Genomic DNA, 26769 nt, shown 5'->3' with positions numbered 1-26769 from the left:
ATGAACTTTAGTGTCCTTTAACTCAAACTATAGCTCTAGAAGCAAGATGAGAGGAACTACATCATTCTGTTGTGATTGCCCATTTCTTCACTTTTTTATTGCTGAAACTGTTTAAAGATGGTGAAAAGAAGAAAAAGATATGAATCGGAGCAATTTGCGAGCAGTAGTAAGCGCTTCAAGAGTGAACTGGTGTTGCATCAAGGTGATGTCGAGAATTCACTCCCTAAGAATAGTAAGAGTTATATTCCAATAAATTTCTAGTTATATTTCAAAAAAATCCAATAAATCTCTAAATTTTGAAAGCTATTTCTTGATTTGAAATTTAAAGATGTTTTGGAGACCATATATGGCCGAGAAAAGGAAGTGGCTTTGCTAGAAAAGTTTTTACATAAAGGCATAATTAATCGGTGTCCTGCATCAATCTTTGTTTCTGGACCACCAGGTACTGGTAAAACTTTGGCTGTCAAAACACTCCTGCAGCATATGTCGTCACAGTATCAGTAAGTAGTATTACGATTTTGTCATTATGTTTTTTTCGATATGTGTCGTGTAATGTTCATCAAGTTTTTATCCCGCAATGACTATTATATGGAGAGGCATTAATCACAAGATTAGTAACTGCTAGGTTACTCAGTTTTAAAATCGCCTAGATTGAAAAAATTTATGCTACCGTGAACTTTTTCAGTGTTTATTTCACATATATTAACTGTGCTTCGGAAAATACTGAACGGGATATACTAACCGCTATGTTAAACGGTTATAGTAAATGCAGCAAAAGGCTTCCCATGAAAAAATTGCTTATGGAATTTCACAAGTTGCTTGCGAAAATAAACAAACATAGGTGAGTATTTTACGATCTTGTAGCGTATTATTTTTTTTTTTTTGTCATAAGCATATGATTTTAATTTTTTGGGAAAAGAATACATTGTTTCTGTTATAAAAATTATTTTAGCATAATTAAAAACTTTCCAGTATGTTAAATATCAAATCACCCACCGTGACTAATTTTCAGTATTGTTGTACTCGATGAAGTAGATTGCATAAGACTGAAAGATCGTGATTTTGTTTGTTCGATGTTTCAGTGGCCTCTCATTTATGAGAATGTTTCACTTATCGGTAAGCGTCCGAATGACAATCTTGCTCCGAATTGATGGATGAAATTATATATATATTTATATATAAATTCAAAAAAAAAGATATGGAGACGGCTCCACACCTTTTTTTTTAATTAGTCCGTAATTTTTTGTAAAAGCCATCTTCTTTTGTTTAGTAAATTCGTTATTAAAATAATTTTGAAAATTTATATAATTCAAAGTGCTGAACATATGCTGTTTGCTCGTGAGGGGTTTCGATATTTTTGCATATTCGTTATCACTTTTAATCTAAAATATAAACTGGAATAAAGTTCATTTCAGGTATTGCTAATACATTAGATACGATGGAATTATTGAAGCAAAAATTGAAATCTGTACCAGAACTGATTATTTTTGCTCCGTACACTGAAGTCCAACTACAGGTTATATTGTCAAAGAAATTGGTAAGTTCTTGATAATAAACATAACGACGATTTTGATCATATCGTAAAAATTATAAGGCACTTGTCTTCTAGGATGTTTTCTTTTTACATTTAAAACTCGTTTAATTTTAGAAATCCAAGAACGATGGGGATGCGATCGAACTTTGCGCTCGAAAAGTAGCTGCGATAACAGGAGATGCACGAAAAGCAGTGCAGGTTGCGCGACGGTATTTTTTTTTTCAATAAATTCTTTGCAAAATATCAGCGGTTTTGATTACTCGTTTACTTATTTTAGTCTTTTAATGATAAGCTGCTATTTTTTTTCAATTTTAGTTTTCAATTTTGATAAGCTATTTTTCCAATTTTAGTTCCCTATCGATAGATTTAGCAAATGGAAATACTTGTCGCAATGTCTTTGGAACGCTAGGTAGTGTTTATGGTTCTCCGTTGCTGCAAGTGAAAATACCACTACAGCAAAAGATACTTCTGGCAGCGATGCTTCGTCTCGCTGGTAATAATTCGTCCACAACAGTTGAGAAGGGTTCGTGAAATTTTGAGTTTTTTTCTGGTATATGATATATTTACTATTTACATAGTTAACAGTGGATTTAAATGAAATGATAAAATGTGTTTATATACTTTAGTTAAATACTTTAGAATCGTTAAGAGATATTAAATTGGTTAATATAACTCTATTGAGACCTACATACAAACCTAAATTCTTCGGTTCACAGTGAGTTGTTCTCGGTATAATTGAAATATGTTGAAAATTAGGTATTTCGATCCTCAATGTTTGGATGCGATAGACTACACTCTATAAGGCAGTGTATCCCATGTGCAGCTTTTTTTTTTTCTTCATAGTCGTAGTAATATAATTAGGTCGGATTACTTATGGTTTAATTTCGCGGTTTTCGAGAGGGTATTGCATGATCGTATTTTCATAGTCTTCCGTCAAATTATTGTTTTCAAAGTATATTAAAAATTTTCCTCTCTTTAAAGGTTCTCTGCTGTCGGCTTACAAGAAACTATGTAAACTCTTATTACTACCATCGCTTGAAATGGATGAAATACACGAAGCATTATCATTACTCGAGTCTCAGTCGATTTTGAAGTTGAAACCTTCCTCATGTCAGTTGCTCGTTGATAAAACAGTAGCCGGAAAAATAATTGCCGATTCTTCACTGCTATCACAGATTAATACAATTTGTTTAGATGAGAATAGCATAAATTAATGGTATTTATGATTTAGCATGCTTTCATCTTTTGTTTTTTTGTTGTTACTGGAGCAATAATGCGCATGTATACGGCTTACATGGTCTAATCTCCTTAATTTGTTGACAGTCTATATTGTGCAAACTGGCAAATTTTTGATATATCTTCGCCATATTACATTCAATCAAAAAAATCTTTCAGATCTTTTTTCGCCCGCTCATTTTCCACTTTGTATTTCCCTTATTGCATTTTCCATTTCTTTTTTTTTTTGTTTTGAATTGCCATGTCGGTTCTCTGAATAAATTGATTGCATATGATGGCTCCGAGTGAAATATATAATTGGCCGCGTTCAGTAGTACTTATATCTTTTTTGTCGGATTAAACTGACAAAGATTTCAGTACACTTAACCTCGAGGAGAATAACAATAACAAGTAATGCATATCAGCCTACAAATGTCTTGATTATGTAAGTTATAATAAATTTCAGATGCGACCATTATCGGATGAAGAAACAGAAATTGTTTTTAGGAAGTTGGCGCATTATATTGGTGACAATGTGAGATCACTGGTTGAACGAGGAGATACCGCTTACTGTTTCAGGTTACACAAGGTGGTGTTTTAAACTAGAGAAGCTAAATTTCCGGTTGCAAAATAATCGTGGATTTTTGAAGGACCGGGTATATTATTGCACTGAAACGCTGATGCGGAAAGCAGCTTGTGTGTCGCGAGAACCATTACTCAGCTTTGGTACATGTCTTGGCAAGTTCACGAAAACAAAGAAATTTCGACTGCATATCACTGCGCTTGACTATATAGCACCTTATGCTAAAGTACATTTTACAAAAAACTAAATGAAGACCAATAATCATGAAAGAGCTGACATGTGTAGAAAAAAAATTTTTTGTATTTCTTTGCTTGTTTTTTTAAGACTAGACGAACCTTAGCGTAATTTAGAGAGATTTTTCCGTAGAAATGTAATGCTTTATTTAGTGTAAAGTTTGGGTAAAACCGAGTGCAGAGCAACAGTTCTTGTATGGTAATAATGTATTGAAGTCGGGAATGAATCGAATGACAGAGGGTGCCGGATCGCACCAAGGAGCTGTTGTGTATAACATGAACGATTTACCACTCGGATTTGGAGTTACAGCTAAGGTATAATGGATTTTTCTTAAATTTCTTTTTCGAAACCGAAGCGAATTTCCTAGCATAATTTGTTAGCTCTTATTAAATATGTATTAGCTTGTGATAAATGACTTGAGGAGCTGAAGTAAGCGTTTCATAATTCCAGATGCGTTATGTTAATGTTTTCTCTACTTCTATCTTGCAATTTTTGGAAATTTTGAGGTTGGACTGCAATTACAGTTCGTTTGTCAGATGTTCTAAAACAGAAAATTAGAATTAGACAGTGAATTCCACTGCTAATAGTTTTATTTGAAAACGATGTTTATTTAGGGTACTGCGGAATGCAGACGCGCTGATCTAACATCTATTGTTGTATTACATCAGGCGGATCTTGGAGAGTATATTCGTAATGAAGCTATGTTAACTTAATATATTTCCACTGTAATAATGTCTGTCTTGTTTTTATTTTGGAAAAGTTGAAAAAAAAATTCGTTTAAAAAGATAATACAAAGACATGGAGTTCAGGCAAATTTGACAGTGATGCATTTAAATTGGATTCGACCTATTCAAAAATCAAACTTCGGAATAAAATTTTGCTATATGTGCGCTGACACTTTTGGTTATACCCAAAAAATTTTCGGACAGGGCTGTTGCTCGTTGATTCTTTGGGAGTGAAGAGTAAAAAACTGTGAGTGCTGCAAAGGATGGAAACCGATCAACGATATGTGCTGCTTTCTGGATGCTGATCTGTGGGCATACGACAAGTTGCCGCAAGAAGACATCTTTAACGCTACGACGCTGGGTTTTTTTCGACATTTTTTGGAATTTTTCAAAGCTCATTCCTGTTAGCTGAAACAAAAAGAAGAATTAGCTTTCTTGAGACGTCTCACTGATCCGCGCCTTGTATTTGTGCTATCTTTATATAGCATTTGGTTTGTGAAGAGGACGCTAACGACACCTGATGAGTACAACTAACCTCCTGAGAAATTGCTTTTCTTGCTAGTCGTTTTCCAATTTTAGATAAAACAAGTGAAGTGTGCTCCATACTACTGGTACGATAAACCAGAAATCTGCAATTCACCTTTAATGAATATACATAGCAGCATGAAAACAGTCATTTAAATTTATAATTAAGTACCGATTTTCTATATGAGTAGTAACAAGCGCTTGTTCAAGAGAAGGCACAGAAATTAAGGGTCCTTCCAAGATATAAACTATGTTTGGAATACCAACTGATATTAAGCGTTGTTTCTGTTCCTCGTACCTGGAATTAAGCAGTTTGATAGAACGGACGTGGTTTTTCTCGCAAGATATCTTCATGTTTAGGAAATCATCTAAAAACAACCTTTTTTGTACTATACTAGACCACAGATCGTCAAGTGTTTTACGTTCAACAATAGTGTCAAGCACCATCTCTGTACCATCACACATACGCATTACCCACAAGTAATCACCAACAGATAACGAACGCATCTCGTAAAAAATTCCCTAAAATTGGATGATTTTTCTAGTACATTCCCGGCTCAAATTATACAATTACAGGAATTTTATATTAGAATTTATTCACCGAATAGCTCATGCTAGACTCATAACTGAAAATTTTTGAGCTGAAGGCGTGGATAGTAATGGTGGTTCAAAAAGAAATTTACGGATCCATTTACATTAACGCTAGAAATTCAAACACCTCTCAATCGGAGCTTACTACTGACCTTTTTCTGGAACAAACTGCACATTTGCTGAAATTTTCTCGTATTAGCACTTTCTCGATTGTCAATAATTAATATTATCTGAAAGAAATCGAACTGTAGTCAAAGAATGCTATATAATTCTGCATGATTTTAAAGACAGCCCACTTATCATCCTCACATTAATAGGATTGGAAAGTAAAATCATACTTGAGTATTAGTAAATGCAGAAGGATGGTAGATAATGCTATCAGCATATTCCTGTGATACTGTATAAACATGATCATTTTTATCATCATCGGCAACAGAACCAATTAGTTCAACGTCATCAGTTACGTAGTTTACCATCTTAACATTCAGCGCACTAGGTCTTCGAATAACTTGTACTTCACCACAGTACGATTCATTTATGGTTACTGATGAATTACTAGTACCTTCGTTTTCCAGTGCTACTTTCTTCGATAACTGTAATGGCTGAACTGTTCTCATAACACGTTTACGTATGTGATTACGACTCTGCTTCACATTCGCAGCATCCACATGTTGAAGCAAATGTTCCACAGCCTTTGATTTGAGAAGATCAACACAGTCCGCGGATAATGTTTCCATAGTTCGAGGGAGCCTAGATTTTTTTTCTAGAAGATTTGAATGGTTTAAAAATTGTAAGAATTCTCCCTTTTTCATCTGATTAATCTGCTTCAAACTTGGTGTAGTCAAATTTCGTGAGCAAAATACATTCCACGCTTCTTCAAGTTTTCGAGCTATTTGATCACCAATACCTGGAATAGTCGAACATCAAACAACCACTAATGAATCCATTTGAATAATCATTAATTTATGAGTTAATGGCAAAAACATGATCCATAACACAGCAACGTTTATTTTGTATATCACCATGCCAGTGAATATCAAAGAACTGGTCGAATTTTAACTACAGTTTCATCTTCTCTGTTTTTGAAAAGACTTATTTTCTATGAATATATATGGCTACACCGATCAAAACGATGTATTATTATTGCAGTTGTGCGGCTGCTTCTATTAATGCCTATCTTTTTCGACTTGTAACCAACAGCAGTAATCAAAAAAGAGCATGATATCACAAAGAAGAAAAAGCAGATTACCTCGGATATTTTTGAGATCTGTAAATGTAGCAATTTCTAAAGGATATGCTCTCAAACTGATCAATGCTCGGCATAAAACAGAACGAAAATTACGATCGTCCACGCTCTCCTTCCAGTCCAATAATATTCCTACATAAAATCTGTTTCGTGGAAAAATACGATGTATTTTCACCCGATTCATAGATGCTTCGTCACTATATAAGTGCCTGAAATCCACGCAGATGCAATACCCAATAATACACAAAAACCCTTGGCAATGAAGCATTTTAACATTATTCAACAAAATAAGCCTTTTTTTTTTCAGCATGAGTCAATATATATGTTGTAATACACAAAGAAATCCCTGGATTTGAATTAGTGGACATCTCGAACAAGCATATGGTTGAAGAAACTCATTGTTCACAGCGTCTGTCAGATTTTTCTTTGGCAGAACAAAAAGTGGGGTCACCATTACTTTTGATGTCTGCAAAAGTAAATTAAAGAAACTGAGAACTATTGGTGGGTAAAATCCCGACAAAAATTTGTCTTTCCATGCAAATGAACCGAAAAAAAATCAACATTTTATTTAAAAGAATCCAACAATGAAGAAAAATGCAAGATCACTGTATTACCTCGTCACTGTACAAGAAATGGAAAACAACAGACGTAACCGAATGAAACAATGACAAGCGGCACTGAAAATTCGAACACCTCACCTAATGTTGTGTTTATTATTGTGTGCACATATGGAAACTTAACTTGAACAAAGTGAAAAAATACATAAACTCGAGTAAAGTTTCTAAATGAAGTGGAAATGAAGCAATCTCGAAATTCTTCGCTATATATTTGTTATTTTCAATATACTTTCTCTCTTTTTTGTTGCTAAATTCCCCTAACAAATTATTTTATAGAAATGTTATATGTTGATTTGCATAAAAGTGCAGAAAGCCTTTGGCAGTTTAACCCAATGTGCAAATGTCTTCTAACAATAAGCATCAAATGAGAAATTGAATAATGGTAATCATGAGTTGAAACAGTTCTTTGAAAATCGTGAGAGTATACTATCGGTCTTTGCAAACACCAAGAGGAACTTTAAATCTGAAGGAAAAAGAAAAAAATCTGAAGATTGTTAGGCAGTTTGGATAAAAAAATGCTGGAAAACAGCACAAAATAAAAATGAATGAAAAACGAAACAGGAAATGGTTCAAAAATAAACAATGAACCGATTGACAGAGGTATAATTGACTGACCACACCGGGTTTTACATCTTCAACATACATACATACACACACCCAGAGTGGCAAAATATTTGCATGTAAATAGCAGTGTTAAAAACGGGTCTAACAGCTAATGAACAAAAACAGAACTACTGTTGAATCTGTTTCAGTCATAAGGAAGTTATGAACTACCATTGAAAGAAAAATGAATTCCAAGAAGTCTGTGAAGATTACACTTTCTTCAGGAACTTATGAGATGGACGTAAAAGATGGCACAGTGACTCTTGCATAAACGAATTTACACTCATCCTTAATATAATTCAGCGATCACTACATAACAAACCTTAAGTTATCAGTAGGAATTGTGAACTTTATTTTTTCGCGAGTACTGGCCATCTCCAAGCCTCGCCAAATATTCAGCTACAAACTTCCGCGCCTTATCTCGCACTGATTCTGTGACTTTAAGCTCCGTCTCACCGACCCGTTTCAATTCTTTCTCCAATATCGTGTGTGTCAGCTACAAAACCAAAACACTTTGAAAACATTAGTGTCACCATTTTTCATGAACTATCAATACTGGTGAGAAATTATTCAGCACCTCATATGATTTGTTTACAGCATTTCGCAGAAGAAAAAGCATAAAATTAATTCATGCTTCTACAAAATTAACGAAACACTGCTGAAGTATCAACAGAGCAGACAGTCATTCGTTACTAAAAGAAAAAGTGAAATGCACCGTTACATCAAGCTATCCTGAAATAACAGGACAAAAACAGACCAGGATTTTAAATAGTGTAAACTACCAATGATGTTGCATTCTCTTTAATATGTGAACATTTCTTTACAAATGATATTTTTCCCATCGTACATAAAAGTTAACAGCTCATTCGATAAACAATACATAAGATTGTAAAACATGTATATCTGAGAGAGGTTTGGATAGAAGATTTAGTTCTAAAACCTTTATCTAAAAATCTAAAAGAGTCTTACTTTCCGTAAAACATATTTATAATCATCAGCAGATGCAAACTTCAGCTTTCGAATTGGTTCCAACATGCCACCAACATACTTCACTATCTCAGCTTTGAATGTTGCACGCGTATCAATAGTCGTAGTGTCAGCTGAGGCATTTCCACCTTCAGATTCATCGGGCAAAGTCCAAACGGATTCCCTAAAAACATTATATATATAAAGATATAATCCACAGTTTTAAGAAATTTGAGAGCTCCGATCTCTGCATGTGCTATTTCTCATAGCTATATTCATTGCTAGTAAGCATTAAATTTGTAGTATATAGTACAGAAAAATGAAAAACAAGAGCATTTAAATATCTGTCAACTATGAATTTCAAAATCACTCTTTACAAGCAGTGATTTGTAAAGATTGAAAACATTTCTAGACATGGTAAAAAAATAGAGCTGTAAATGTGAGCACGATATAATAAAGTAATAGTTAACACTAATGCCCACTGCACCTGGTTTCTTTATTGTAATAATAAACAGCTCCTTCCTCTGTTGTAGCCTGTATCCACAACGACTGCTTAGTTTGTGAAGGTGGAGGAGGCGGCGGCACATCACTCATTTCATTTGATTCTTGTGCAATCTTCCTTTGTGCCTCTTGCAAACGTTTTCTGATTTCTGCTCGTTTTGCCTTGAGCGTTACCAAATGCTGAAATAGTTTTATTATCTGATAGTTTGGATTTGCATATACTGAAAGTTTACCTAAGTTGGAGAAAAACTGAGCATTAGCATAATTTAAAAAAAAGACTAACTTTCTCGAGCATTTCAATATCTTCGTCTGTCGGATTTTCTGCATCGATTGGACCAATTATAAGCATATTTGGCCTTTCTTCTGGAGTTTTGGGTCGTTTAGGCGGTGGCGGAGAAGGTGCTTCTAAGATATTTGTTATTTCTGTGGTATTCTGCAAGGAATCAACTGATTATACAAATTTAAAAGAGTTGAAAAAAAAATTACTTCAATAAATTAAAAAAAAAAATGCGCTTGTCATCAAAGTAGACTGAAATTATCTTTCAGAGGCCAATACGAATCACCTGCGGAGTTAGTGGACATGGTAGTAATCCCATCATAGGATACTGTTGCTGCTGATAATAGTTAATAAACTGTTGGTAGGCAGCGGATGATGGATCATATTTTGCATATACGGTGTTCCAATCGAAAAATTCCGGAAACGAATGCTCATTGTATGTGAAATTTACTGAATCTGGTAAACCGGCAGCAAATAATGCTTCCGGAAGAAGCTTTGGTGGTGGAGGAGCGTAGAAATCACAATCTGCAGCATACAATTCATACATTGAACTCGGATTTCTTTCACCAACGATATCAAACCGCGAACGACGTTTCTTTGGTTTGTTTTCTCCTTCATCATCTTCATTAATGCGTAGTGAATCAGTTACAGTTATCGGTGATTGCTTGAAATCTTCATTTTCGAGATGCGTCAAATCTTTGACGAAAATTGGCAAATCGGCTAAAATATATCAAACCTCCTCACTACGCTAAAAAAGAGAAAAAAAACCTTCTTAAAATTAGTTTGCTTAAAACAAATGAGAATAATGTGAAAAAAGGTAAAATATGAAATGTATGAAAATATCATGTCCTATGATTCAGAAAAGATTACTTTTGGGGAGGCGACGTCGGTCGAAGCAGCGCTTTTTGGAGGGTGGTCCAAATCCACTTAATCTCCACAGTGTACTGCCATCATCCTTCTTATCTACTATAACTCGTTTGTTCCTTTCATCCTCATCAGTCTTCTAAATTGGAAGCAAAACATATGCGACTTTACAGTATGCGCAAAAACATAATGCATTTCAAAACTCAGTTAAAGTAAAAACAACAAACTTGAAAAATGGAAAAGACAGAACTTACCCGTACATAACGACTAATATCATGTTGAGTTGGAACAGGATCAGTGCGTTCCCGACGTGGGATTCGATATTCCTCACGCAAATTTCTCCACTTAAATTTTTAATAAAAATTAACAATTTGAAGAGAAACTTGAGGAAGAGGACAGATAAACATATTTCATTTTTTTAAAAAAATATATTTGATAACATCAACCTTTTCCATCAGTTTCGCAGCTTTTGTAACCATTTCGTAGTGTAAACGTTCTATTATAGGATCTGGATCTTTTAAAAGCGAATGTTTTGAAGTTGAAGGTATATCACAACACACCGCATCTTCTAATTTCCTTACGATATCTTCCACAATTTCATCTACTGGACCTCTCTACAAAATGAGTAAAATTGAATGAAAAAAAAAAAAAAATCAGAGAAGAAAAATGAGCAATCAAAAACTCACTTTACTAGTAATTTTTTCCACAGTTGAAGCTAGATGACTATCTATCACTTGATTCTTATTCACAATAGGCATAACGTTCAACAGATCAAGTGATTTGATTTGCAACTGAAGAACAGACTGCTCATCATCAATCGGGTAATCGGTAGCTAAGAAAACGTATAAAAGCCTCAGACCTGCAAGTATCAAGCTTTTAGAGTGTTTTCTAGATCCAAATAATGAGTAAAAAACATCACATAACAAAACTTTATAAACGCAACTTCATATTTTAAAAAAAGTTTAATCCAAAGAACTTAATTGAAAAAAAGGTTTAAGAAAAACTTTAAAAAAAATACGGTCAACAAAACGAACCACTTTCTTGAATGAATAGCCGTAGTACATCAGGATGTGCAAATCGGACACACTGTATTAGGGAGGAACGCTGTGGTGCTTGTTCTACTTGTACCATTAATCTAACGAGATCACGAACTTGAGTGCGATTTCGAGGGGGTCCTCGTGACAAAGCATTCACTATTGCCTAAGCATATGCAACTACATACTCAAAATAAATTTGTTGAAAAAAAAAGATATATGATCTTAAAAAAAAAAAAAATGCTAAAAAATACCTTATTGCAACGCTGAGCTGATGGTTGTCTCTTTCGCTTTTTCGCAGTGCGCAAACTTTTTTCCTTTTTTTCTGATTTTAATTTGCGCTTCGTCAATAAAACTTCATCATCCGTTCCACTTCCCTCAACTTCGGCTTCATCACTGATTTTGTCTTCTTCTTCGCTTTCACTATCATCACCTATTCGGCCTCGACAATTTGCAGCACCACAGAAGCATCGTTGTGCTTTTCGCCTAGATTCATTCAATTTTGAAATAATATCCACATTTTAATCAGTACAATCTGGCAAATTACATTTTAATTCCAAATTCCGTTGGTGTATGGAGTGCCCATTAGATTATTTACCCACACACAATTCATTTCATTACAGTCAAAAGAACTTTCTAGGATAGTAGCAGAAGCATGAAACTGAGATCTAGCATTCTAGCACAACTTGCAACAGTCTTCATCAAAAGATACTCCATACACCAACGGAGTTAGACATGAAATAAAAAATTACCCGTAACGCTCAAGTTGATAGTCGAAAACGATTTCCTCTCCCAACGCAATTGGCTTGATCACGAAGAAACCAACTCTCAACTGACGGTTAACTGTCCACTGCAATCATTTTTAAAAAAAATAAATTTCCATAACTATTACTCATCAAAGCACATTTATAAATATTAATACTACCAGTTCAACATATTCGTCTAATCTATTGAAATGTAAAAATAAATTTAAAAAAAAAATGTAGTTATAGCTTATTAGAGAACCTTGACACTGTGTAGGTTTACACTAAAACTCTTATTTTTTCTTTATAAAGATATAAACAAGTAGAAAAAAAGTTTTGATAAGACCAAACCAACACATGAGCAACAATATATGAAAATTATTAAATTCAAATTGGTGAAACTATGATATAAAGCTAACGGCTAAGTTAATATCATGTTGAAAGATGAAATGGATTTGTAGGAAAAATATGTTGAAAGATGAAATAGATTTGCAGGATAAAAGAAAATAGCGAACTTACAAAAAACTCAAATAATGAAACTAACTGAACCCACTATGATTAAGCTAGAACTACTTATTTCAAAAGTCATCTTGATAAATTACAGTTGTCTCGGTACTCTTGTGCATTTCAGCATACTATTTCGATCGCCTTTTCGCAAAATCCATAGCAAGCGCATTTCAGGAAAACTCACCAACTTTGGCATTGCACTTCGGTATTCGACAACTGTAATTTAAAAAGACAATGCGAAATTTTCTAATACTACCAAAACTTTTCTAAACAGGTATTTCAGAGAAAAAAAGACGTTTAAGTTGGGATTAACAAATTTTAATCTCTTTGAAATCAGTTCTTTTAAGATAAATGAAAGAGAAATGGAAGCTAAAAAAACTCAAATTGAATGGGTCGCAACTACCAATAAACCACCACAAAAAACAACACGTACCTTCTGACTTTCACAATTGGGATCACAAGAATGATTTATGAATCGTGAAACATTCCCTTTCGCAGTTGCATCTATCACAGCACCATTCTTTAGCGCCATAAGATAGTGATGCACATGTTTTGGGTCTTTACCATACCTGGAAATCCAAAATTTTTTTTCTCTAATTTCGGAAGTACTCTTTGTTCCCAATGATTATAATTCGAAAACAAATAACCTTCTTCCACGACGTATCATTTCCTCAGCATCAATAACCTCACCAACATATTCAATGATAAAACGTCCACTGAAAATTTCCAAAACTAAGAAAGTCTAACAAAAACAAAATAAATACAACCATCCTGCCTGAAAAACTCTAATCAGAAAGAGATTATATTTTGCAAAACGTAAAACAGGAAATTCTGATCTAACAAGAAATAAACCTTCAACATTGCAGACATGGCAAAAACAATGCTCACTAAAACAATTTGTTAAAACATACGGCTCAAGTGGTTCTGCAGCTCTCAATCCCCAACCTTTTATACCTGCATTGAATACTTCCACTTTCGCATATTGTTTCTGGAAACCAGACATGAAAGATTTCATCTTACTTTAAATTTTCATCCTGGACCAGAAAGTTTAACTACCAAAGAATATGGTACATTAAATAACTTACATTATGAAACCGCCTATTGGCGCATCCCGCCCCACTTGGACATCGTGACCCACATTCGGTATAGAGCTCTCGATTAATGCAACCGGAACTGCAACCACGACCTTCTGCTATTTCAACCGACGTCGGTTCACAAAAACAACGCACAACCTGTAGCAAATAAGTAAGTGTTTTCTTACAACTATCTTTTCCCGAAATAGAAAAAAACACAATCTAACTTCAAGTACTGAATTAATCCATGAACAGAATATTGGGGTATCCTACTTGAGCAAGTTTGGAAGCAAACTCTGGATAAAACTGAAGAAAATTCTACCTACCTTCGCCTCTTTAATTAAACTTTCATCACACAATATAATATTTTCATCCAAATATTCATACTGCACAGGTTCACCGGCTGACTTTAACATCATAGGGGAAATTTCTAGCGTTGATGGATCAAGTTCTCCTTCATCCTCATTAAGATCTAACGCAGGTTCCGGTAACAAAGATTCATTATTTGACGAACCAGTTGAATCAGCAGGTACATTTACAGTACCAGCGGTTTCTGATATCTGTTTCCGTCCTTCAGTAGTTCGTAAAATGCCAAGATCTGATGAAGGAAGTGTTTTGGGGGTAGAATCGAAGGAATACATGGAAACTGATGTTGCTGATGAAACAGAGGATATTGAAGATTCTTTTTCACCTTCTCCACTTGTTTCAATTTTAGAAACATTCATTATCCATTGCTGTTGAAGAAAAGATAACGATTCTGATGGTAATTTCGTTTCTTTTAAGTGAGGTTCCTGCGGAAAATGCTTCGCAAACCACGATGTGACTGGTTTTTGTACGCTGGTTTCTGCAGTTCTCTCAGTTTCATTACCACACAGAGTTCTCGAATCCGTGTTCAAATTGTGATCGTAATGAAGCTTTGAAGAGGACAATACAATTTCTGAAACATTATCGTAGATCGATCCTAAATCTTTATTTGACGTTGATTGCTCTTCACTTGCTTTCTGCAGTGCCGTCATCTGTACACATTGATTTTCCAAAATTTCCATTTCATGCATTGCATAATTTGATTGGTCCTGTTCAGATGACAAAGTAGTGTTATCTTGTAATTGAACATTTGACTTCGGCTTTGATGAGCACGGTGAAAGAGCTGCTCCTTCAACATCTGCGGAATATTGAAGTAAAGATTTGGTGTGCAACAAACTTTCGCCTCCATAAGAATCTAAACGTTCAGCAACAGTTCTTGAATTCAATGAAGCTTCTACACATCTCTGTGATCTTGACTCTTCTTCAGGACATAATTTCGGTAATTCACGTGTTTCAACCTCCGGTTCCCAAATTTTCACATGTCCAGTAGAAAGTTCTTTTGGTGTTTTTGTGAACTTCCATTTAATTATTACTTTCCCCTTGTCCAATGTTGCTTCGGAAGCAAGCTTATCATCCGTAATGCGAGGTAGAAGTGCACAACTAATATTACCATAAAGTTCAGATGGTTCAGGCGGCAAAGCTATATCACAAGGATCACATGGAAGCGCTATTTTGTCCAGCGACAAATCAACAAGGCTACTATCTTGGTGATATCCATGTTCCGTTGCAATGGATATCTCATTACTCTCAGTATACTTCTCCATTATCGTACTGGAAGTTTTGAATGCAGTCGTCTCATTTGTTAACATCTCTTTTCTTTCATTTTCACCAGTGGTTTTATTATATCCATTGAACGCCTCATCCAAACTAGTAGTACATTTGTCCATAATGGTGTCACTTGTATTTGGCGCCAAAGCATCATTTAACTGAATACAGAATGGTGCTCCGACATCCCATCTCGAAGGCCTCTTCACCTCTAAACTCGCGACATTTCCCTGAGTATGCATACTGATTCCAATCGCCTCCGGCTCTTCATTCTCCACATCTCTTTGCGTGAGAAAATTTGAGGGTTTTTCCATCTCAGAAATAATTTCATACTCGTCCTTTTCATCGACATCCATATCGACCTAGAAAGAGATTTGAAATAAAAATTTATAAAAAAACTTAACAAAAAACCTCAGTATAACAGAGCAACTAACTGACCATTCCTAATTATATTTGCATAGGGTTGCTGCTAAGACATTCTTCGTACTTCGTCGATCTCAAACAAAGTTCATATTGAAACCAAAAAAAAACCCTTTATATTTCTACCATCTTAACTTTTAGTTTTAATAAGGAACCATGTGTCAATTATTTTTAACTATGTAATATTTACTTGTACACATACCGGACAAAATCTGCAAGAAGCGCTACGCTCGCACATTTCTAGTTGACTGGTTACATAGCAAAAGAAAAAAAAAAACCATCATTGACTTAAATATTGGACACAGATTTCTACTGCAATAAACAAACTACAACCCACTCTAACAGCCCTTTTTCTTTGTTATTATTCTGAATAGTAGTAGCAAAAACATTTTTCGCAGTGCTTCCATAAAACATGCATAATTTAAGATGAAAAAACTCACCACATGCAATTTATCAAAACTCATAATAAAAATACAACACTTCAACAAGTCTTTTAAAAAAACTAGCTTCGTGTTTAAACTGCATTACAAACTTTCAAGAAGATTTAAAGTGTATATACATCAGTCCACGAAACGATAGAAAACTCCCGAAACACAAGGTAATCTCATCAATGTGAAATACACAAAATATTGATCAACATAATTGAGTGGACGATAAACAATTTCTACTCTTAACAATTTTTTGCTTCGTAAAGAAACAAGTTTCCCCAAAAATTTGCATATAAAACTATGCTCTCCTATCCTTTTTACAGCAACTATCAACATGATCTGTAAAAACCTGTTACTCCAAATAAGTTGAAATTACTTACTATTTCAGTTGAATCTTTTTTGTCATCCACTTCTTTCACTAGCCAACGTTGTTTCATTAATTTGATACTCATGTCTTGTTCCCGACAGCAATAAAATAATAAATTATAGGGACATTTCCAATAAATCAGCAAGATCCTGAAATATAAACTTTTCTGTTTGAACTCGTTTGTAAAATAAGTAATCACACGCAGTATCGTTTCAGTAGTATATCTTATTTGGTGTCGCCAAATCCAGAAAAGTGAAACGGTATCAGGGCTCTTAGTGTATATTATTATATTGCTCTAGTTACAAACGACTGCGATTAATTCAGATATATAGAAAAAAAAAGAAAAGAAAAAACGTGGACTAAGAAATGAAGCCGAAGGAGCAACCGCTTTGAAACCACGACTATTATATATACATATATGGATGCCAAATCACGATTTCTATTTGTAGAGATAGGTCTCTTCTAGGGGATTACAGGTAAAAAAATATGAAAAATATGCAGAATTTCCACCAGTTCCTGCAACTCAAAAAATTTTAATCTATTTTTCAAATCAGAGTAAATACTCTACAACACTGTTATCCAGAAAGAGGTGTAGCAAGTAAACAAAGAAATACTCTCCCATCGCGAAACCTGAATGAAAAAAATGTCCTAGAGGCTTCCTGAATATTTAGGATCTTTTACGACTGAAATTAATGTCGGCTGAAAGGGTACTCCTGTTCCTTTTGTGTTTGCACAAGACATGAAGTGAAGATGCAGGAGAGGCAGAAACAGTAGTGTAAGTGGGCAACTTCCAATCAACAGCACATATCGATTGCTCTTCTCTCTCCATCTCTCCTCCGACGGCCATCTCTAAGCGTTACGTTGCCTTTCAGCTGCACTCGAATCCCATCATACAGCTAATCCCTTTTCTCTCCAGATATCTCCTGAAATAACATCTCGTGAATTCAGAGTAAACTGCAGATAGTATCGTACATATCACAAAGTAGTAAGCGAAATTATGTTTAAAACTCGTCTGCTTGTTGACAACAAGAAGTACGAGATTATACTTCAATTTTTAATCTCAAAAGCCGCTAATTAAGAGTCAAAATCATTTTTTATTCAAAATATATTATTCGGAGTAATTAGAGATTGACTTGTGGTCGAAAAGTTCCAAATTCACGAATGTCGAATTTAAACTCTTTAAAATTCAACGAAATAAGAAAAACACGAACCCTTCGCAGACTTAGCAGTATGCATTCCACGACGTCTGAAAAATGCGAATCTCAGATCTCTACTACATCGATTAACAACAGGACTATCAGGATCCTGTAATTTCAGCACTCTGTTTTATATCTGTAGAGAACAACAAACTAGATGCACCGTACATATTCACATATCCAACTATTTCGTCAGATATTAGGCTGTGATAATTCTTATATAGTATAGCTTGTAGTGTAAAATTTCGGATTTTTCCAAGTAATGAATTTAAGGCATAGTTTGACTTATTAATAAATGCTTATTAATAATAACACTACAATATTGTGGTATTCAAAGCATATTCGTAAACACTTTTAAAAAGTCATTATATTCGCAAACCTATTTGTTATGAAAATATTTCCTAAGACTTAAAATCGAATCTTTTATAAAAAACACGTCGTCAAGTATGTGTCATCCCTATAATTCCATATTTTTTGGTTGCCAACACAAGGATGTTGTCTATAACAAGAAACTCAGATGAATCTTGTTGCATTTAGCATGAATATCGAAGATGCAGAGAATGTCTATTCTCTCAAATGTGCGCTATTATGCCATAAGTCTTGGAAAGGTAAGGGATCGCTCGTCGTCATGTATAATGATATCAAACCTGATGAAACAAATACTTTATTTCTATATGGTACTGTACAGTCCCTTATAAAAAAAAAGGATACTAACTTTTCCCTACTAAAAACACTTCCTAATAAGACAGATACTAACTAACTCACCGCTGCGTCAATTAGAATAACCAGTTGCCAGCACCGATGGATCATCCATTGTCACGCTCTCATTGAAGACGAATCGATTGTACGTCGGACATAGGCCAACGACATAAGCCTTCCTCCGAAAGAGACGCACAATGAAAAGCTGTTGTCGCTGCTTCAGTTTTGGGTATTTTCGTAAACTTTTTAATGGCAGCCAATAAGTGTGTACGTGGAAATATGTGTCACCACAACCATACGTTGTCACATTCATTTCAGAACAAAATACTGAGAAACTTCTGAAAGGAAGAATTTCTCGAGATTCAGATTGTTCTTATTCATGCTTGGAGGATGCAGAGACACAAAACATCACAACAGCATAACTTGAAACAGCTATCTATTTACTCAACATTAGAAAAAAAAATTTTTTTTTCAAAAATTCAAGTTCATCATTTATAATTTTACCATCACCTTTTGGAAGCCTTCTTAACCCAACAGGTGAACTAATCTTCAGGTCATTTCATTCGTCCAGCTAATATTTTAAAGTTTTCGGGAATATCGAACTGGAATAAAAGTTCTCTATAAATCTAGATTTTAAACTTGAAATACAGGTGCAAAGAAACCAGATGCAGCAGACACATCAACAGTTATATGGAAAAAACATCATTTATTACTTGTCATCATTATCAATGATTAAAGCTTTTTCAGCTTTCAATCTAACATCCGAGCACTCAACAAAACGAAGCTGCTTTTCTTCTAATTTGAAAATCATGTCAGTGCCTATAGTAGAATTCCATTCAGCTGTAAAGAGAGAATTTGAAATTTGTAGTATGGGATTTTCCGTGTTACATCGACGTATAGCACTATCACTTCGGTTCAAAGCCTGTCGTGCTGTGCTTACATCCATTATACCACCAATCTCCAATATCAGTGTTTTTGATTCCCATTCTTCATCTTGTTCTATGGCCTTATTATCGTCTTTATCTGAAAGATTCGAGTAGTAAATTTTATCAGAACTAAATTCATATTACAAAAAACACATTAAATATCGCTATGGTATATCAATACACCAGTACACCAGTTATCTTCTTTTACGCAATAAAGAATTCGTCCAAAAAATACCCTCTCCACGAATCTCTGACATGTTGGTAAGCGTTTTTGCCAACTGAAATCTTGTCCCTTTCCTGACCAACGTTACTGAAATTACATTTATTCTTGAGTTCATTAATTACTTTTTGCTGGTATGACTGATTCCTAAGATTACTGGTCACAAACTTGAAATCCTTGTTGAGAAACCTACTGAAACCAAAAAAATTAACTGGAATAATCTGCTACAGTTCAACAAAAGAATTAAAGCATCTGCAATGTATCATTCGCTGAAAATATGCATTATTGAAATAGTCGATGGCACATACTGATCCAAATTACCTACCAAACGATGAAGGAATGGTCTGAGCATGAGTGACAGTTTATTTCTCCACAAAAGTTCAACAGTTGGGACAGACACTGTACCACATTTATTTTACAGTGAATAACAATATTCAAAATCAATAAAATCAGCTCCTGGAGGCAATCTTTTGCAGAACGTTCATAATTAAAGGATAATTGGTGACATACTCGGTACGGCTAGATGAGATAACAGATGAAATATAGGAACGCATAAGAGATGACAAGAAATCCAAACGATCTGCTGCACCGTGACCCAAACACCATTTTAAATATTCTTCCAATGACCAATCGGCTGATATATGCGGCGACAATAGCGATTCCTCACTCATACTTATCAACAACTGTACAACAAACCAAAAAGGCAATGATTCCGATTGCGCTAGCTGCTCTGCGGACAGCTTGAAAGCGTCAACAAATTGGGGTATAGCAGGCATAAGAGAAGACGGAACACTGTATAACGAAAGTCCATGATCGGCAATATATTGCAAATCAAAAGATAAACGTGAAAGCTGATCTGAACAAAGAGGTCGCAGAAGCGATGAATTCATCAAAAATAACTCAATCACATAGTCCAAAAACGAACTGAAAACTTCTTCAAAACCAGCAAACTTCAAAAAAGATGAGTGCGACTGCAAAATCCGAAGATAGTTGCAAAGTTCCTTCACATATGGAGAAGGGTCACCTAACTTTTCGTAGTGCATTGATAACAAGATCGTGAAAACAGATGAACGTGCCACATCCATTAGCGCTTCTCGAACTTGTTGAGAGATTCGTATTAGAGATTCGTTGTGCTCCGGCCAAGATAAACTTAATATGTGGGCCACAGAGACTAAAGCATAATTTTGCACCTAAAAACAATTGTAAGGTTAGTATTCTTTTTATCTGCACTTTGTTTTCAGAAGGGGAAAAAAGAACTTATTATAAAGGATGGATATCATTACGCTGAGATACTGTATTCACAGAAAAATTTACTGTATCAGAAACTAGTCGATACAGAGCCACTAAGACATGCATAAACCGATATTATTTACTCTTTTATTTCATGCCTGCTTAATGCTCCCAAATCACTATTCACTCTGTTCAGTATAAAAATTCAGAAAATACAATCCTTTTTTCTAATATATTGAGATATTTAACAATATTTTACAAACTAAAGATATGTTTGTATCGATCAATCGATCAAGTAAGTCCATTCCATAAATAATCTACTATTCATTTTCACCTGCGCAGTGCTAAGTCGCTCACTCATTTGAAGCGTAGACAAATCCAAGATAAGATGCTGCTCAATCTTTTGTGCAACATACTGCAGCACTTTCGCCACATTCGTCTCCATTTCTTTGTTCAGCTGCACATCCCATTCCACACCTCCCAGTTCCTCTTTAATAGCGGAATCAATCTTAAGAAAATTTTTTCTGATATGCAAAAAGTCAGATTAACCAATCTCATCACTGATCAAAAGCGTAATAAAATGGATATATTAAACATACTCTCTCCACAGAAAAATTCACTAGATTATTTTCTTCAAAAGCGTTGTCAACTGCTTTAAACATTCTATTAAGAGAATGAGACAATATAGCTCTGCGTAGAGGCCGAAGACTTTGATCCAATGGTTGCATAGTTCTAGCGGGATACATAGATACGATTTTGGACAGATGATGTACAAAACGAGTAGCATATGAAGCGTTTTCAGAAACACGTCTTGAAATGACTTTTGCAAGCCTTTCACAGAATTCTACAATAATTTCCGCGCTTAACAAAGAATATTGCTCCAGTAACATCTGAAAAATGGAAACATTTGATATATGACACTAATTCTAAAATTCTTTGAACTAAAAGAACACAATTTTTAGCTGCTTAATCTATAAAGAGTTCCATAATGTACAAATTAATACAAACTGATTACAAGTATTTACATAACCACAGTGAACAAAAGCATACCTGAATCTGATTTGCTATCTGAGGAAGAAGTTTTGCTGCCATTACAGTGCTACTATTAAGCTGTAAAAGCTGATTATCTAGGCTTTTGATATTATCATCTAAAAGGCGACTGATCTGAAAATCCAAACAAGCAATATTTTCATTCGCAAAATTACTGAACCACACTTGCAAATAGAAAAAGAGATTTCTACATTCTTTTAGAATATATACAAATTATGTACAAATTTCAAATTATATACAAATTTTAGAATATATACAAATCATATACGAAATATATACAAATTCTGATTAATGAGCTACCAAGTTAGCCAGTATAGAATGCTTACTTCAGATTCATATAAAGATAGATTATTCAGTGCTTGAATGCAAGAAGAAACAAGTGGTGCACTGAGACTTTCAAGCGAAGATCTTAGATGACTGGCTGTGTTTTGTCTGGCTTCAGCAATTAGTTTTGGTATCTGCAAAGGATTTTTTTTTTTTTTTTTTGTAAAATATAAATTAAAACAATTATAATTGAATTTTTTTTTTAATTTTAAAGATCTGATGGAATATGAAAACCATAGCACTGACTCATACCAAAACTAAGACCATTTCACGCGTACTGCTCAAATCTTTCAAAGATGGCATCTCAGTTGTAATTGCTTCTAATTGGCAAATTATTTCGGAGCGTTTTACCAATTCGTTTGTATTTCCAAGTTTCCCAACTAACTGTTGGCATCTTAAAAGGATGTTTTAAATTAATGACTGGTATATTCACCCACACCTGATAAAGATCAAGACACTTAATTATACGTACCTGTTAGCTGATGCCAAAGTCCGCCTTAATGCATACAGCTGTTCAAGTCTACTTGATGTATGACATAACTTTTCATATTCAAATTGGAATCTTTCACCCAGTTCTTTACATTTTTTGTAAAGATGAGACATCCCATGGTTTATAGTTGTTTGTACACGATCCAAATTTTGCAGAGCGCTTGCCTGTTCCACCAAACGAGGATGATGTTGCTCAACCTGAGAAATTATAACTGAAAAATATAGAAAAATGTCGCTTCATTTGAGCTATAATACTTCATTTCGAAAGGGAAACAAATCTATACCATTAAATAGTGTAAAACTTACAGCTTCCCGGATCTGTCGACCAATATTTTCTTTAACAACATCAATTTTCCCCAAAAGAGCTTCTTCATCAATTTTAACTGCTCGAACCAGTTTCTCAATATATGCATTCCAATCGGACTTACCCCAAATGCAATCCTCCAAGCTATCTTCCATTTTCATCAAAAAAATCAAAAATTATAACTAAAAGATCACAATGATAACTTAATATATAATAACTAAAATTAAAGAAGCTAGTTCTCGGAATTTTTCAACTTTAATTAGATTTCTTATTTACAAACTGAATGAAGCATTCTGAATGAAACTTTAAAATTATTAAAAACAATAAAAAAATATACAATTACTATATGCTTGAAGGATAGGACAGAAATTCACAACAGACTTTTTTCTCTTTTCCTTACTTAGCCTAGTATAAAATAACTGGTTTTGTATAACCACCTTCATTTCAAAATCAATTCAACAAATATTCATTCAATATAATTCAATATAATACAAACGTCATAAATTTTAATCAGATTATACAACATCTTATGTCCGAATAGTAGCGACAATAAAAAATTTCAAGATCATTTCAATTTTAAATTATAATTAGCTCTTAACCGACTAAATAAAAATCAAGAAACAATATGCTCAAAACATAACTTTTCATGCAATTCATTCCTATTTTCGAACAGTTACTGATGCTTAGACATACAGAACCACTTTCGAAGTGCTAACTGCACAATATCAAATTAATGTTTATCTAAGATTATCCGAGCAAAAAATAAAATCTGATATTTCAGTTGCATGAATTCAAGGAACTTTGATATGATGTGATAAAATTTCAGAACCTTCGAAGACTACACAAATCTTACCATTTAATTTTTAATTATACATAATAATTTTAATGATAGCATACAAAGAGCATCACTGCTACTGTCTGATAAAATTTTCAAACCCTTTGTCCTTGATATCCTTAAAGGAATCCAAATTAATTGGAGGGAAAACTTCCCGAATTATACCACGAGCAATCGTTTTTTTGCTGCTTTCTCGGATTGTAAAAGGCAGTGATTGCTTCACAGGCATTCTTTTGAGCAGAACCAAGTAAGCCGTGCAATGTTCCCCAGGCATTAGTATATCAGATTCCAGATGTAGACGTCCAGCCTGAAAATCAGTCTAGCTGTATTTAGAAGTTTAAAGTGCAATTATTGGGACAAAGCAAAAGTATGAATCATAAAAAAAGATAAGCAAACCTGATCCCATGTACTACAGAATATCTTTTCAGTATAACCAGAATGCACCGCCAAACGTCTTCCACCTTCCTTTTCAGATAACAAATACAACTCAATCTAAAAATTAAGAAATAACTAGCACTAAATTCCTTTTTCTAAGAAATTCTGAAGGCTATTTTGATCACACAAGTACCAAAGATATTTAAATCGAATAAAACACCTTAAAGAAGTTTGATGTAGTAACCGCATCCACGGCTCCAAGCCACATACCTCTGTTCACTATATTCGCTTTGACACCACGGCATAAAATACCACAGTGATCTCCAGCAAAAACCTCAATTATCAAATTTTTTAATACTGCAGTATGTATTTAGTTTTATAGAAATTTATAGTGAACTTAAAAAAGTTGATAATCTCTGTAGTTGAGTACATCATGATATGATTATATATACAATTCTATACTTACTTTAAAAGAGAAACTTCAAAATTGAGACCTACAAAAAATTTGTAGAAGACATCTCCAATATAAAGGATCTTACCCTCTATCTCTCTCGGTAAACTTTATTTTAGATATAATAAAATTTATACAAATTTGCTCACTTCAAGAACACTTTTTTTAAAAACTTGTATATCTGAAACAACGGAATGAAGGCATTGATCTTCTCCCTTGATTTCCACTTTATCACCTTTCCTGACTTTTCCTTGTTCAACCGTTCCAACAACAACAGTTCCCCTCCCAGTAATTGATACTCGCGATGAAATAGGCATCAGAAATGGCCCATCCTGTAAAAGAATAATGATATAAAAGGAAAACAGAAGAAATTACCTGTTTCACAAAAAAACAAAAATTGTTAAACAGTAAAATTTTCGACCCTTTGATAACATTTTACATGATTGCACTAAATATGTTCTAGTTTATAATCCCATCCACAGAATACATTGAAATTAATAAAAAAATCAATTAGCTATTAGCAGAAATGAACAACTTGCAGCCTCATCGGGAGAGGAATGTTATCCAAAGCCGAAATTAACTTTTCAATGCATTCTCCATCACTTCCTTCTAAAGCTTGCAATGCTGATCCCTTCAACACAACAACTGATTCATCTACAAAAATATAATAAGAAGTTTTTTGAAATAACTGGTTTGCAATTTTATTAACTTTCCAATGCATTCAACATCACAGCAAAATACAAATGCCGAAATCTGTATAAATTCAATTCAATTTATAAGCAGTACTACATCTCCAGTACTACAAAGAAAAGTGATACAAAACACACCTGTGTAACCGTGATGCTCTAGTAATTCTCGTGACTCAATCTCTACTAGTGTAACGACGTCACTGTCGACCAAATCCACCTTATTTATAAATACAATTATGCTAGAAACACCAACTTGTTTAGCTAATAAGAGATGCTCCTTTGTTTGTGTCATAACACCATCCGTTGCAGCAATCACTGAATATCAGAATTTTTCTTTAAATTTTAGAAATCTAAAATCGGACTACTACAAATGTTTTTATGATTTCTCTGCTAAGCATTGTCGATCAGCTAATTTTAAAACACTTCAAATCTGATTTAAGCGAAACTTTTGCCAATTAACGTAATATACAGGCTGAGGTGAAGCTTAATGACTCAAAAAACATAATTTTTTATGGAACAGAAAGTGATGTTAGTAATGTCTTTATGAATATTTTGAAATTCACCTAAAATAGCGACATCCATCTGTGTAGCACCACAAATCATATTTTTGATAAAATCACTGTGCCCGGGACAATCAATATGAGCATACCGCCGTATATCACTTTCATAACCAATATGTGCGATATTTATCGTTATGCCCCGTCTTTGTTCTTCTTTTGCCTTATCAATTTCCTCGAATTTGACAAATCTTGTTTTTCCTAAACACACGGTATTCCCTATCAACTAGTTGACACCCTTCTTAAAAAAAGGAAAAAAAACTTCTCTTTCGTTTGAGAAGTTTTGAGATCAAACCATTTCTGGAACTTAAAGGTCAACAGGATTCCGTGACCTGCCCCCGAGATTATCAACACATCAGTTCAACCAGTAACTAGTCGACAACAAATTGAAAACTTGAGGAGGCAATTTACCTCTGGTGGACAGAATTTTGGTGATAGCGGCAGTTAACGTGGTCTTTCCGTGATCTACGTGACCTATGGTACCAACATTCAAATTTTCCTTCACAATTTTGACAGTATTCGAAGCATTTGTTGCATTCCTTGTGATACCCGAGAAAAGTAGTGAAAATGTTGAAGAGCGGAATACAGAAAATCGTTCAAGTTGGCAGTACATAACAGTCATAAAGCGTCCCAGAAATTATCAATATTAAATCATATAACAGGAAAAATACCATTTCATAACACTGACTTTTTTCAAATTCACATATCTGCTTATTGTCTTGAAAAGATGAACCTGTTCCAA

General features: G+C 34.2%; 6 protein-coding genes across 9 annotated transcripts; 2 read left to right on the top strand and 4 right to left on the bottom strand.

Annotated features, from left to right (window-relative positions):
* Positions 1–117: 117 nt before the first annotated feature.
* Positions 118–2748, top strand: Bma-cdc-6 (Cdc6-related protein, putative; the record flags this gene model as incomplete). The annotated part of the gene is made up of 8 exons (XM_001898608.1): positions 118–232; positions 329–500; positions 686–841; positions 1013–1116; positions 1416–1537; positions 1649–1743; positions 1885–2057; positions 2516–2748. The coding sequence occupies 8 exons, from the start codon at positions 118–120 to the stop codon at positions 2746–2748; spliced, it is 1170 nt and encodes a 389-aa protein (XP_001898643.1).
* Positions 2749–3215: 467 nt separating this feature from the next.
* On the top strand, positions 3216–4279 carry Bm2721 (60S ribosome subunit biogenesis protein NIP7, putative; the record flags this gene model as incomplete). Its single annotated transcript, XM_001898607.2, has 4 exons — positions 3216–3338; positions 3400–3558; positions 3719–3880; positions 4181–4279. The coding sequence occupies 4 exons, from the start codon at positions 3216–3218 to the stop codon at positions 4277–4279; spliced, it is 543 nt and encodes a 180-aa protein (XP_001898642.1).
* Positions 4280–4423: 144 nt separating this feature from the next.
* Bma-met-1 (SET domain containing protein) lies at positions 4424–16767 on the bottom strand (the record flags this gene model as incomplete). Its single annotated transcript, XM_001898605.2, has 25 exons — positions 4424–4699; positions 4827–4920; positions 4989–5114; positions 5196–5338; positions 5560–5637; positions 5746–6314; positions 6657–6862; positions 8242–8369; positions 8843–9023; positions 9327–9520; positions 9624–9773; positions 9904–10337; positions 10488–10620; positions 10736–10825; positions 10928–11095; positions 11168–11340; positions 11516–11681; positions 11770–12001; positions 12268–12365; positions 13199–13334; positions 13413–13481; positions 13677–13753; positions 13851–13997; positions 14165–15829; positions 16696–16767. The coding sequence occupies 25 exons, from the start codon at positions 16765–16767 to the stop codon at positions 4424–4426; spliced, it is 5805 nt and encodes a 1934-aa protein (XP_001898640.2).
* An 803-nt stretch (positions 16768–17570) lies between these two features.
* Bm16949 lies at positions 17571–19760 on the bottom strand (the record flags this gene model as incomplete). 2 transcript variants are annotated; one of them, XM_043081050.1, is made up of 5 exons in its annotated part: positions 17571–17605; positions 17894–17987; positions 18774–18915; positions 19291–19600; positions 19739–19760. In XM_043081050.1, the coding sequence occupies 5 exons, from the start codon at positions 19758–19760 to the stop codon at positions 17571–17573; spliced, it is 603 nt and encodes a 200-aa protein (XP_042936984.1). The 2 variants fall into 2 exon arrangements, with proteins under 2 accessions (XP_042936984.1, XP_001898639.1); XM_001898604.1 differs by lacking the exons at positions 17571–17605; positions 17894–17987 and having other exon boundaries at positions 18651–18915.
* Positions 19761–20172: 412 nt separating this feature from the next.
* On the bottom strand, positions 20173–23275 carry Bma-cogc-5 (Conserved hypothetical protein, putative; the record flags this gene model as incomplete). Its single annotated transcript, XM_001898603.2, has 8 exons — positions 20173–20913; positions 21288–21461; positions 21553–21843; positions 22004–22117; positions 22330–22461; positions 22580–22721; positions 22800–23014; positions 23123–23275. The coding sequence occupies 8 exons, from the start codon at positions 23273–23275 to the stop codon at positions 20173–20175; spliced, it is 1962 nt and encodes a 653-aa protein (XP_001898638.2).
* Positions 23276–24031: 756 nt separating this feature from the next.
* Positions 24032–26649, bottom strand: Bma-tufm-2 (Elongation factor Tu C-terminal domain containing protein; the record flags this gene model as incomplete). 3 transcript variants are annotated; one of them, XM_001898602.1, is made up of 8 exons in its annotated part: positions 24032–24262; positions 24352–24447; positions 24551–24664; positions 24931–25113; positions 25317–25435; positions 25609–25785; positions 26034–26228; positions 26439–26649. In XM_001898602.1, the coding sequence occupies 8 exons, from the start codon at positions 26647–26649 to the stop codon at positions 24032–24034; spliced, it is 1326 nt and encodes a 441-aa protein (XP_001898637.1). The 3 variants fall into 3 exon arrangements, with proteins under 3 accessions (XP_001898637.1, XP_042936982.1, XP_042936983.1); XM_043081048.1 differs by lacking the exon at positions 26439–26649 and having other exon boundaries at positions 26034–26073; XM_043081049.1 differs by lacking the exons at positions 24931–25113; positions 25317–25435; positions 25609–25785; positions 26034–26228; positions 26439–26649 and having other exon boundaries at positions 24551–24598.
* Between the last annotated feature and the right edge of the window lie 120 nt (positions 26650–26769).

This window comes from Brugia malayi (assembly GCF_000002995.4).
Source record: "Brugia malayi strain FR3 genome assembly, contig: Bm_v4_Chr3_scaffold_001, whole genome shotgun sequence".
In the NCBI taxonomy this organism is placed as follows: Eukaryota; Metazoa; Nematoda; class Chromadorea; order Rhabditida; family Onchocercidae; genus Brugia; species Brugia malayi.
The sequence above is the reverse complement of the archived record's forward strand: the minus strand, read 5'-3'. Positions and strand labels throughout refer to the sequence as shown.